Raw genomic sequence first — 13,303 nt, 5'->3', positions numbered from 1 at the left:
TAAAGCAATCCCACAACAGTAAGAAACTGAGTGTAAGAGCAGGACCTTCCAATAAATAACAGTTATGATGAATTATAGACTTCATCATATTTATGCATGTTTCAGGAACGATACTGTGTCAATACATTGGAGCTAAATGACAATGACAGGTCAATAAGAGATTTTAAATTTAAAAAAGCCAGTACTGGTCTAACATATCAGAAAATCTATATTTGAATAATTTCTTTATCTTGTCAACACTCAAACATTCTAAAGCAGTAAGCCTAAACATTTTTAACCATTACAAGTGGTTGACGCTTGCAGCCTTTTATATGTACAACACTAATGCAATCCATTCAAAATGTATCCCTATCTTGTTTGAAAAATGAGGCTCGCTGTTTTAAAATGACAAATCCAATATAAAATCTTCCAGCTCCTTTTTATTTGACGCCCAGTGACTACAGCTTGTCTGCTCCAAGGCCTCAGGCCCAGGTGAATGATCTTAAAAAAGAGGACAAATGGCACCTCCTTGTGGTTAGTACCTGATTTGCTCATAGGTTTGTTCCACAGGACTGGTGCCCATGGCCAACATGATGGACCTTCTCTTGGCAGTGGAGATGGTGATGACCACCACCCTGGTCAGTATCATGATATTTACCTGGAAGCAAATGGGAGGATAAAGAAATTAGAGGAGGCAAAGGCAAATGGACAGAGAGATGCGCAGAGAGGATGTGCACGAAGATGAGAGAGTGGAGAAAATAAGAATCAAAACAGAGGAGAGAAAAAGAAAGGACTGAGAGAAATATTGGTTGACATACAGCATCTGTGAGTAGGAGATTGTGGGAGAGGAGTAGAAAGAGTAATGAAACAGAGAAATGTGTCCAACTGCTGTTTAAAAACTGTTATGCAACATTAATGGGGAACATAATACCATTATTGCTAGCATTAGCTTCCATAGTCAAACCTAATGTGGAGGACTTTGGGACAGAATTAAAAGTACGCAATGGCTAAATGGCCTAGTTTATTGTATTTTAACAATTTCAGCTTGAACGGGCTTCATGATAGGATTACGGTTAAATTTGCTGACCATGATGATGAAGATGACAGGCCCAGCGAAACCCCAGATAATGCCATTCTGGACACTGAGCCAACAGTAGCCGTCGGCTGAGTATTTGCCCGAGGCCGATGCAAGCGTGATGGTGACGATCAGCACTGGCAGACCTGGAGGGGAATGATAGGGAAAAATAAAAACAGAGGAGGAGGAGAATTAAGGAGAGGAATACAAGCAGCAAAAAATTGATAATCAAGAAGGTTGGGGGATATGAGCAAAAGCGAGAAGGGAGGGGAAAATGAGGCCAAAAATCAATTATACTTTCAGAAAAGTATTATTTGATGCTTTCTACAACTATGGTGTCTAAAGTTTACATCATCAATTTAAAAGAACATTTAATTAAAAGAAAAAACTTAAATGTGAATCTTTGTGGGTTTACATCTGTGATTATCTGTGACATCCTTTATCATTAGGTGTCATTTACCATCACAGCAAAATCCTGAACATTCAGTGTACACGTGTGAAAAGAATGATTCGGCTTTGGTCAAATTATTTTACCCCAGCCGATGAGATAGTAATATTTCATGTGGCGATCCTCGCTCAGGTTAACCGCGACCACCTTGCTCCAGAGCAGCAGACCCTCCACCAGCATCCAGCTAAACGCTGCCATGAAGAAGAGATGAAGCAGTGCCGCCACAAGTGTACATGCCACCTACAAACACAGGCACGCAGACAGATACAGGTTACCTTTTACATTTCAAGGTGAGGTTCCTAAGTGACAGCAAAAAGTCGAATGAGCTTCAGTTCATGTGCCACAAACACACCAAGCAACCAGTCATGAGCATAATCAGAAAAGTGTGCCTGTCTCCTGTTGGGTTATGTATTTGAGGGAGGATTGGTTTATTGCACATCACCCTGCATTTACACAATTTACAAGGATAAGTTTTGTGTGGAAACTTCCCTGCCTCCAAAAATCCAATCCAAATTTGCATTGAGGGTTGTGGTAACCCAAAGTAAATTTAACTGACAAAGTGTATATTCTATAGAAATGCAAAGTATGCATCTATGATCTACTCATGCACATGTCGTGTACCCTTTCCATACAACTATATTTTGAAAATCAAAACTTTTTACATTCAGGTTTTCAGAAACACAGGTATGTGCTCCACATACAAGCAAGAATCATCTCACAATTACTTGTCTGACTCTACAATAATCAACTAGAATAATTTATGGCAGAGTGGTTAGACGCATTTCACTATTCAATTGCCAACAAAAGATACGTGTGGCTTCTGTCTTGAAACACAAAAACAAAATGTCAGAGGTTAAACTATACATTTTTGATGGATTGTTTAAGGGCAGCTCATGATTTTGAGTGACGAATGAGGTGGCAGTGGTCACTAATATCCCATTTACACCACTCACAATTCTAAATTCATAAAATACTGTTTGTGGACGTATGCTTTTAGGAAATGTACTCTAAGTTAACAAAATTTTCATCTCCAAATCTTATTCACAATTTAACTCATTTTATAGTTTTATATGAATAATACAATCTAAGGATTATGTTGAAAATATATTGTCTTTATTCTAGTCTGACATTATCATTAGCTGATATATAAAATAACAAACAAGAAACTGGGAAGCGGATAACAAGGACAATGTAAACATTAAATCCCTAAACTATGGTATGAGAGAAGAAAAACCGCAGATCCAATCCCTAAAACTACCACACATGTCAAATGACAACAATATATACCGCTGAATTATTCTTTAGCAAAACACTGAAGCACTCCAAACTAGTTAATTACAAATGGATCTGAGTTGGCCAAAACCATGTGTTAAAAAACCTTGGTAAAAACTGAAAAATGACCTTCTTGATGGTCAGTCAGCCATGTACTGTATATGTATGTGTATGTGTATATACACATTTGATAAATTCCAAATAAGCGGCCATCTGCCCCCAGGGGTAAAGTCCAGCCTGACATGACCCGGGGTCAGAGGACCAGGGGTCAAACCAACTACAGGCCATTGAGTGACCACTAAGACTGTGTTTTGGCTGATGGATTCGACAGTAGAGGTCACCTACGTCACACCCAGTGCCAAAGCATTTGTTTTACTAGGAACCACAGTATGGACTCAGATTTCAAAGCTTATTAAGTTACATATTAAAAAGACAGTGCTGTGGGTTATATTTAAATGTGTAGGAAGGTAAACAATATCTTAACAGCCATTTCAAATTTCATCTTTTCTAATAGCTATCTAAAGCTTGTACTGTACATGCCATGGATTTTATTGTGAAAAATCTTTCTATTAATTGTCACTGTTGAGCTTAAATTTCTAGTATAACGTTGTAACTTTTACTTTTACAAAAACATCTTCCTTGTATCAGAGCAAAATAGGTGACTTTTGTTCAGCTGCTCCCACTTTCAACTTTGACAGAATCCAACATGCATCCGTCAACGGTCAGCAAATGCGTTCTTACTCACATTCACCATCATTTGTCCACAGCCTGCCCTTTGGTGTAACAGCAGTAATAATGCATATCCTATGCATTGTTAAATAAAGGCAAATGTTTTAGTTGTCTCTCTGTACCTTGTTGTGAATGGCTGAGCCACTGCAAAGCAGAATCACCTGGGCACAGATCAGAGCGATGAACAGGTTCTTATGAATGGATGTCCTCTCGGATTTGGGGATACTATGGAAAGAGTGGGATATCGTCAAAACTTTTGACAGATCTTGCCTTAATATGAAATATAAGTGACAGTGATAATAAAAATTTTACGTATAAGTGGTACATTTTAAAGCATAGTACATAATTTTGATAATATCACCACAAGTCTATGCCAGTCGACATTGTACACTCAGTTTATCTGAGTGTACAATGTCTGAGTTAATCCACAGCTAAACCTGGAGCTGTTTGAGATACACAGTGCTGGACTGATGGATGGGTTGAACCGTTAATTCCATCGCTAGAGTCAGTAAAAAATTAGTAATATCCAAGGCTGCAAAATTACCTGACTCTGATTAGCTTTGAGTGCTCTGACTCAGTTTAAGGCTTGTACTTGCTCTAATATTTCCATCTTGTTGATTGCGTTTCTGCATCATCCCAGACCTGTCTTTGTTTTTTATTTCTTTCCATTGTTGGTTTGAAGGTCAGATTGGTCTAAGAGATTTTAACATGTCATGAATCCAGAATTCAATACTATGGTGGAAGCCAGTGTGTATGTGACTCACATACCAGTCTTTAACAGTATGCCATCTCTAGAAATAAACACATATACCATATTTAGATGGCATCAATAGGTTGAATGTTTCCATTTCAGAGTGTTTACATAACATAAATGAAACAGACAGCTGAAACCGGTATAGAGCGTCAAATTTAACTGAACAGCCTTTCATTACCTCATGATGGGCTCAGCCTATTTAGACTCATTTCATACCTGCATCATTGCTTGCGACCACCATAATTTCATGTGTGATTATTCATGCATCTGTGGACATGAATGCCTCAGCTTTGTGCATGCGGTCGTGTTGTGTGTGTATTTAAGTACACAAATGCATGTACATCATACACCGGTATGTGTGTGAAATGCATGGCTGAGCGCTCGGATTTCAGGACAGTCATAAATCGCAAGGGCAGCTCCTCTGCTGCTGATTGTGATCCCCCAGTGACCCTAATCTTAATTAACAGCTGCTGAACGCCGCCATAAACCTTCAGAGTGGACTCACATATAGACAACAGTAATTACTGGATTAGCACTGGTCAATAGTCATAGCAGCCTTAGGAACAGGAGCACAAGCGACTACTGCGCCAATAAGTTATCTCGCTGTTTTTTAGTGTATGGGAGAGGGTGTTACATCAGACCACATGAGGAGATCTGATAGTGGAATGTTGACGTTCTTATCATCAAATGTTTCTACCTTATATAGCATGACTTTGTCCAAATTAGTGACGCATGGTTAATTTTAACATGGCTATGTTTAAAAATAATATGAACTTTAAAGTTGGTCTACCGGTTATTCAATACAAACAATATAATATGTACACATTTTGGGTAACAACAAGTACTAATTTCTATGAACTCAAATTTATTGATGCAATTAGATCGACAGAGAGCCAAATTTCAGAGTAAAAACAAAAACAGGAATATCCTACATTGGCCAGTAGGACTGGCCCTTACCTAAAAGTGACTCTAAGGGTTGATCAGATTCCACATAAGTGGGAATATATCTTGTGAGTGTCACATTGTTGTTATTACTAACGTCAGTTTAATTGGTTTTAAGAGCCTCTTTTCGCAGACGAGAATAAGATTCTTAAATTCTTAAGACGCCTGACAATTGACATGTTCTTAGGACAGATCATTTGTATTTTCTAAAACACTATAGTATACAGACTTTAATTCAACTTAATTACATAATTTTCTTACAAACACACACACACACACACAAACAGCAAATAACTTGTAATGAATTATATTTACAGTAGTTTCTTACTTGTGCATAGTTGAAATTGAGCACGATGAGCTTCCAGTGTTTCTCATTTACCCACTGCTACAGTGAACCATATATAAAGTATTTGGTTTTTTTTGTATTGTTTTTTTTACAGTAATGTCACTGTTGTTGTACTGTAGCAATTCCACTAGACAACAAGTGACTTATTATATATAACCTTTGTGATGCTAACAGTATTTAGCAACACAAAAAAGGACTGAGGCTGTGTTGTGTTTACTGGCTTAAACAGACAGAAATCAGGCAGCAATGTTAGCATTGTAGGTAAGTGGAACAGGTAAATCGGCTACTCACTCCAGCACAGTGAACAGCATCAAGGTCACCACCAGAGCACACAGAGATGCGCCAGTGCCGATGAATGTCAGCTTGGTCAAAATAAGCTCTTCCTCAGGACTCCACTGGGATAAAAGGGAATGGTAGTTGAGTGAGGGAGTGAGAGAAAAAGAGAGAGAGAGACAAGAATGTTGTCAGATAGGCCTAGTAGTTAATGAGCAACCATCGCATAACTGGAAAAAAAAAAAACAAAAAAACAGGTTTGCTCCCCCGGTTGCCCTCTTAAAGACGCTGAATTCGAACCTCACAGAAGAATTTATGTATCAGCTAAATGCCAAAAATGTGAGATACAAAAACACCAAAGTGATGCTGATGGTTTTACTTTTTGTTTATTTTACTATCTTTTATGTACTTTGGATAGACAGAAATAATAGTTCTACCAATACATTCTTCAACAGGATAGGCACACTGGGAGTGACACCTGCTGGTCAGTATAGTGTACTGCAAATCATAGGTCAGAGATCACGACTTGGATTTAGATTTCACGTCAGTAAAATTTAGATTGAGATGTTAACCCTAATCATTTCTACAGCAAACACTTTTGTGAAAAGAAGGAAAAAATAACTACCTCATATGATCAATATTAAATACATTCTCATAACCTTTACCACAGTTGAAATTTGAGGTTTGACATTCAAACATACATAGATTACATTTTCCCCCATGCAACCTCCAAGTCAGTATGTGGATTTAACTCACTGCAACATAAAACATCTAATGAGTTACCTTCGACTCCAGGTAATTCATCAGGACTGCAAAGTTGGTGGTGTGGTTACATAGACAGGAAGTGACACCAGAGCTGGCAAAGGTCACCCTGCAACCATCACTGGACCAGCTATTGGTATGACTATGCCTATACAGCACAATGCACAAGCACAGACACACAGAAACAAACTAATCGATTCATTTCATAGAGCAGAGACATTTAGTTTTAAATATATAAAGAAGGGTTCCATATCTGTCTAAGGATATCTGATTTTGGAGAGACTACCTCTTCATCATTTACCCAACAGCCTAAATCTCTATTGTAATGACACATTAATTTTATGAGGACTGTTTATGTGACTTTTGTTTATGTGTTGTTGGTCAAACTTACATCAGGCTGAAATTCCAAAAGGCACAAACAGGAGAAACACGTTGTGAATACTCCACCTAAAAACAGACACATGTGTTTGCACTTGTTTTTCTTCCCTTTCTACTTCTCTCTTAATATATCACCCTGGACTCAAACCAGCCAAAAACGACATGGATAGAAGCCCTGTGTTTCTAGCTGGGAGACGAACATTCCTTTCTAGTGACATGCTCTATTTGGTGAGTATATCAAAGCGCAACAACTTAACTGTAACTCAACTGCTATTCCCACACAATGGTTGCTTTTTACAAAATGTCTGCCATCAGCACAAATTTCATTTTCAAGGCAGAACTCAATGGATTTTTCAAAAAAAACAAAACAGTACTCCGAAACATACCCATCTGAACAAGTTTCAAAAGTTGCAGGCCCAAAATAGTAGGCTTAAGCCTCACACACTATATGATTTTTATTACTTGACTGTCAACAGGAGCTGACCCAAATAAGAATTGATGTTCAATATATATATATATATAAATTGATATCATGGGCAGAATAGCCCCCCCACGAACAATGTACTGTACCACGTGTGATGAAAAAAGGGTGTACTGGATGGCCACGGGGATGGTTTGGGCCTTGGAGCCATCACGGATGGTGGCTGATATGACAGCAGAAGCCAGGTGACCTGGGAGAGTTCTGGGGAAGACAATGGTCACCATTTACATCTGTCTTAAAACGTCCTAAATGCATAAAAAGTGTCAATATAAAACTAACGGTATCCACTGGTGCTCAAATAATCCCAATTCTTTCAAAATGATGGAAGTGCTAAAGGTTCAAGCACATCCTAGTTGGCTGAAACAGGAGCAGACAAGTCAACTTTTTGATTTACACTTTTGTATTTGGTTTAACTTTAACCTATTATTACAGAATGGCGGCATGTTGTTTACAGAGCTTTGGTGATCTTTCATTCTGCCCAAATTTAAGTTTAGCACAATCTTGTCATGATGCGTTCAGGGTGTTGCAATTTGAGGGCAAAATTTTTATAGCCGAATGGCCTGAGGCAGAGGCGATTCTCCTGACTAACTATAAACATGGAAAGGGCTGAAAGTAATGTGACATTCGGCAAAATGCTTCCTACTTTCTGTGGTGGCTTGTGGTAGCAGTGCTCTCTTTGGTGAGAAACCCTAAAATCAAGATCTAAAATTTGTGCTGGATTGAACACCACAAATGAAATAGGAGAGAGGCACATTAGTGTAGTATATATTTGTGGGACATTTTTACCGAAGACATTACTTTTACTGTACCTCAAGTCAAACGATGTGGTTTTTGCTGATCAGATGCTTGTAACAACTGATTTCCTGAACTGCTGAGTTATTAGAAATATATAAAAACTGAAATCAAGTAATGCTGAGGTGTGAATACAATATGCTACTGACATTTATTTGTTCCGAGATTCTGTGAGTGAGTCTTTTTCAGAATAGTCAGGAACATTTAAAGTAGAACATAAGATAAGACAACGAACAAACTCCAACCAACCTTTTCATTCTCTCTTGGTTACTCACTGGAGGTTCCTGTGCTCCAGACACAATCTCACTCAGATGGCTATAGTGGGTATGAAGGAACATCACTTCCTCGTATCCTGATTAGAGAATGAGGAGGAGCACAACAGTTTTATTTTTATCCTGTAGTGATACAAAATACTTGCTGAGCAACACTTCAGTTTCAGCAGTGTCACACTTCAGACACCAGTTTCGCACATTCACACTGGATAGCTGCCTAATTAACACATTGTTCAGTTTCAAGGAATTTTATTTACTTATCTGCTCAAAGTTTTGTTTTCCAAAATGTCTCCCAGTTATTTCATATTTTGAAGGCATTTGGACAAACTCTCATAGCCAGTCTTCTATACAAACGTGTGTCTAGTTTAACATGTACATTGTACTCTAACCTTCAGTGTTTTTATAGTAACATCATCAACACAATCAAGAGATTCAGTTTTCCATTTTTAAAAATGTAATTATTTACATATAAGCATCAAATACAGTTTAAATGGGCCTATGTTGAGTATTTCCTGGGTTAGATGAATTGAGGATTCTTACAAATTAAATGTCCAACTACTTGAAGAAAAATTGCATGTGCAATATACAGTGGGTATAGAATAGAATCACCCTGTTTAAAAAAATTCACATTTTGTTGCTTCACAGACTGGAAAGAAATTAAAAAAAAACAAAAAAACAATTCTTCCAGCTTTAATTACTTGATGCTACTTACAACATCCACGTTAAAGAAAAAATTGAAACAGCTCTGAAAAGTTAAAAAAACATTTAAAAAAAACTCCAATAACTTGATTTGATAACAGCACTTGTAAACTCAATCAGACGTAACCTATCACCTTTTGGAACTTACACTAAGGTAACTGGCTTCCACCTGTGATTAGTTTTAATGACTGTGATTAGTTCACAATAAAAGCAGCTATTCCTAGAGCATCCCAGTGCTTTGTAGTGAAACTGCGGGCAAACAATTTACTATGGGTGGCAAGACACTTTCAAAAGAGTTCAGAGCTAATGTCAGGGGAATGGGTACAAAAAGATTTCAAAGCTTTATCTATCCCTAGGAGCACAGTTAATCCATAATTAAGAAGTGGAAGGTATTTGGTACTACTACGACCCTGCTCAGATCAGGCAGGTCCCTCCAAATTGGATGGATGAAAAATAATTTCAAAAACTCCAAAAACTTGACTTGAGAAAATCATCACGCCCCTCTGTTAATACTTTGCGGAACCACCTTTTGCCTTAATTACAGCCTTGATTCTGTCTGAACCACCACTGAATCCACCACTGTACGGCTAGACAGAGCAATATTCGCCCACTCTTTCTTACAGAACCGTTCAAGCTCAGTCAGATTGGATGGTGTGTGCTGGTGTGACTGCATGTTCAAGTAATTCCACAGATTCTCAATAGGGTTTACATCTAGACTCTGACTAGGCCATGCAAGGACATTCACCTTTTTCTCCTTCAGCCACTGTATGGTCAATTTGGCTTTGGGTCATTTCATTTTGAAAAGGTGCAACTTCTTCTCATCTTCAACTCTCTTGCAAATTGTGACAGTATTTTGCCCCATCCACTCTCCCTTCTATCCCGACAAGTGCCCCAGTCCCTGCTGAAGAGAAGCACCCAGAGAATAGGAAGCTACCACCACCATGCTTTACTGTAGGTATGTTATTCTTTGGATGGTTAGCTGTATTGTTTTTCCGCCAGATGTACCCGTTTGGCATTGAGGCCAAAAACGTCGAGTCTCATCTGACCATAGCCTCTTTTTCAACTTGGCCTCAGAATCTTCAAGGTGCTTTTTGGCAAATTCTTTATCAAATCAAGTTATTGGATTTTTTTATATTTTAATATCTTCAGAACTGTTGCTATTTTTTCATTCACTTGGATGTTGTATGTACCGTTGAGTAATTAAAGCTGGAAGAATTTGTTTTTTTTTTTACACATACACCTACCTCATCAGGCCTCATAGTGTAGCTACAGTACCTCAATTAAACAACTGTATCACCAGACAGAACAGTCCAAAAATATTTTATTCTACAATATGTGAACATGGCAACTACAGAATGGATAAGGTATAGTTTTTGTTAAGCCTCTAAAACACATAACTAAGGTTACCATGACTCCACAGTCAAGTTTTTTATGTCTTAATTTATACAGCAAAGAATTTGCATTTGGAGAGTCAGACACAGATTCACATCCAGAAGAACCACAAGTCTTGTGGGCAAATGTGCATGTCCTCTATGTATCAAGTCATGTAATACAAATGTAATGTGTGTTCTGTTTTTACTTCTCATTTGTGTTAGCCTCTATGACATGTGCATTTTTGTGCTGTTTGTGTGTGTGTGTGTGTGTGTGTGTGTGTGTGTGTGTGTGTGTGTGTGTGTGTGTGTGTGTGTGTGTGTGTGTGTGTGTCCCCTACCCATTGCGTGTATCCTCTGGAGCTCAGTGTCAGGGATTATCAACTCATCCTGACCACTGCTGCTGGTGGTGTGAGAGCCGACCACAGACGGCTTGAAGACTTGACTACAGTGCTCTTCAGACAGCCTCTGCCATTTCATGTACACATCTGGCAGAGAAGACAGCAGAAGACACCCCCACAATAAAGACAGATTAACAATACCAGTAACCATAAGTAGAAATGCAAGAAGGGTATTTTTTTATTGATCTACATTTTGTTACAAAGCCAAGAGCTACCAGAGGTTTGGCTCAATAACATTGTACGCGGTAGACTTATCAGTGCATTAGAAAAATATTCCCTGTATTCTGAAGATGTAACCACTGCAAAAACAAGGGATGAAGGATAAAACAGGGCAATATACTGAAACTAAAGTATTAGAATAGCCTAAATATGAACATACAAAAAAAAAAATTTTAAATAGAATTACCACCTTACAGTTGTATGCCTCTGCCAAACCGTGAAGTTGCAGTTTACATCCATGTCTGTCCAGACTTATATGATATATGAAGTGAAGACTTTGAAGGACTTCAATACAAGGTATTAAGTGTATTTTGTCAAATAAAAAAATACACTGATGCAACCTTCACCTCACAAGAACGCTAGTCTGTTTTTTCTTCAAGTCAAATGTGTCAGTGTTTTGAATAAAATGTTCTGCTGTGAAATCCTATTTTTCATGTTTTGCCAATTTCACAGTCACTAGACAAAGACTACCCTCTCCCCATGTTCAGTTTTGATCAACACTGGAACTGTGCCTCCTGTATTTTGAGCTAAGCACTGACAGATAATCAATATTTTCTTTTATGTGTTTAAGATGTTTTCATTACCTATGTTCTTGGTAGAAAGAGTGAAGCCCCTTCTCTCAGCAGATAGCATGTCTGCAAGAGCTTCATTGAGTCTGTCAATGCTCTTGACAATAGTAAATGGCCCCACACTGACCTGTACAAGAAAGACAGACCCACCAACTCAAGTCAGAATGAGATTCCTGGAGGAGAAAGGAGGACTTTCATGGTTAAGCACACTGATTAAATGATTTTACTTCATCCCTCAAAGTTGCAATATAAATATGGGGGGAGACCTTGCTAAGCCAAAAGTAAGTGTTTGGTTGAATCCAAGTTACAAACAGGGTTTTGCGTGCAACTCAGAAACATTGGTGGTTTATTTTTTTTCTGAGTAGTTAGACACTTAAGCTGTTATTGTAAATTAAAAGATAAAAATTGTATAAACACACTGTGCAAATCAATTATCAATTATACCTCATAGAATTGTTTTTGGGACAAAGACAAATAAACCGAGGTCGCCCACTCACCCCATCCTCTGTCAGGCCCATCCACTGTGTGGCCACGTGGGGCTCCAGCATCAAACTTGCCACCTTCACATAGTTAGTAGCAATGGAGACCATGACCTCTGCTGCAAAATGCCCAGCAGAGTGAGTACTATCCAGTGCAGTCAGGTCCATCTCAATCATCTGGGAGAGGTAGAGAACATCACCGGAGGTGAGAAAGTTTGGGCCACCGGCCTCCACAGTACGCAGGACAGCCTGGGACAGCTGCTGTAGCAAGGTCAGATCTCTGTCCCGGGAAGTGTTGATGCTCAACTCCTCCATCACCTGAGGAAAAGGATAGATGACGATTTTGAAATGTATTTACCTGGGAAAAGGTGGCTGCAATGCAATGTTGCTAATACATCAGTTCTCCGTCTACACACCTCAGGATCACAATCCCTTCCATTCACCAAGTACAACAGTTTCCTGAGAATTTTGACTCAGTATGTTACACCTGACATACATCTAGTGCTGGGGAAGTTATGGAAAAAATATTCTTATCCTAATATTGTAACAAGATCATTTTTAAGAGGAGAGTAGTTAACTTTTATGTCATAACACTATTTGCATGTCTGGTATCTCACGAGCATAACTGAGTTGAGGAGTCAGTTCTACCATAAACATGGCCAACATTTCTTTGACTACACAGCCTAAATAAAACTTCATAATAGCAGAAGTATTCTGTTCCTGCAAAGTGGTGAAATCTTTTTAGCTTTTTACCATATCAGTGTGCAGTGTGTTACTCTCAGTTGTTGAGATGCCTCTGTAGCAATATCACAAAGATTCCTGTTAATTTATCATACTGTACCACTGAGGTGATGGTGCGCCACAGACGGCTAAACTGTCCAACTCACAGATTTAGTCAGAAGATCCCTGCTCAGTCTAGTGAAGAATGGTGTCTTTGGTAACCTGAAAACATCCAGCACTTCTGCAGAGACAGAGACACATATAATACAACATAATGCAATGTTTTATAGCAAGACGACACACAACAGCCTTAGAAATTTCCAGAGATTCTTTTCAATGTTGA

General features: G+C 38.5%; 1 protein-coding gene across 3 annotated transcripts in view; it reads right to left on the bottom strand.

The window, feature by feature from the left end:
* The window catches only part of LOC120791341 (adhesion G-protein coupled receptor D2), a 95,739-nt gene that overhangs the window by 76,332 nt on the left and 6,104 nt on the right, over positions 1–13,303 (bottom strand). For all 3 annotated transcript variants that reach the window (XM_040129738.1, XM_040129740.1, XM_040129741.1), the window contains exons 6-18: positions 13,128–13,201; positions 12,259–12,558; positions 11,777–11,888; positions 10,914–11,060; positions 8,481–8,583; positions 7,529–7,640; positions 6,972–7,027; positions 6,602–6,728; positions 5,837–5,940; positions 3,626–3,728; positions 1,589–1,742; positions 1,067–1,200; positions 522–637 (exon numbers count right to left, since the gene is read on the bottom strand). In XM_040129738.1, the coding sequence (XP_039985672.1) occupies positions 522–637; positions 1,067–1,200; positions 1,589–1,742; positions 3,626–3,728; positions 5,837–5,940; positions 6,602–6,728; positions 6,972–7,027; positions 7,529–7,640; positions 8,481–8,583; positions 10,914–11,060; positions 11,777–11,888; positions 12,259–12,558; positions 13,128–13,201 (1,642 nt within the window). The remainder of the gene's footprint in view (positions 1–521; positions 638–1,066; positions 1,201–1,588; positions 1,743–3,625; positions 3,729–5,836; positions 5,941–6,601; positions 6,729–6,971; positions 7,028–7,528; positions 7,641–8,480; positions 8,584–10,913; positions 11,061–11,776; positions 11,889–12,258; positions 12,559–13,127; positions 13,202–13,303) is intronic.

The sequence above is a fragment of the Xiphias gladius genome, chromosome 6 (assembly GCF_016859285.1).
Source record: "Xiphias gladius isolate SHS-SW01 ecotype Sanya breed wild chromosome 6, ASM1685928v1, whole genome shotgun sequence".
NCBI classification, from domain to species: Eukaryota; Metazoa; Chordata; class Actinopteri; order Istiophoriformes; family Xiphiidae; genus Xiphias; species Xiphias gladius.
This window is presented reverse-complemented; position numbering and strand designations above follow the sequence as displayed.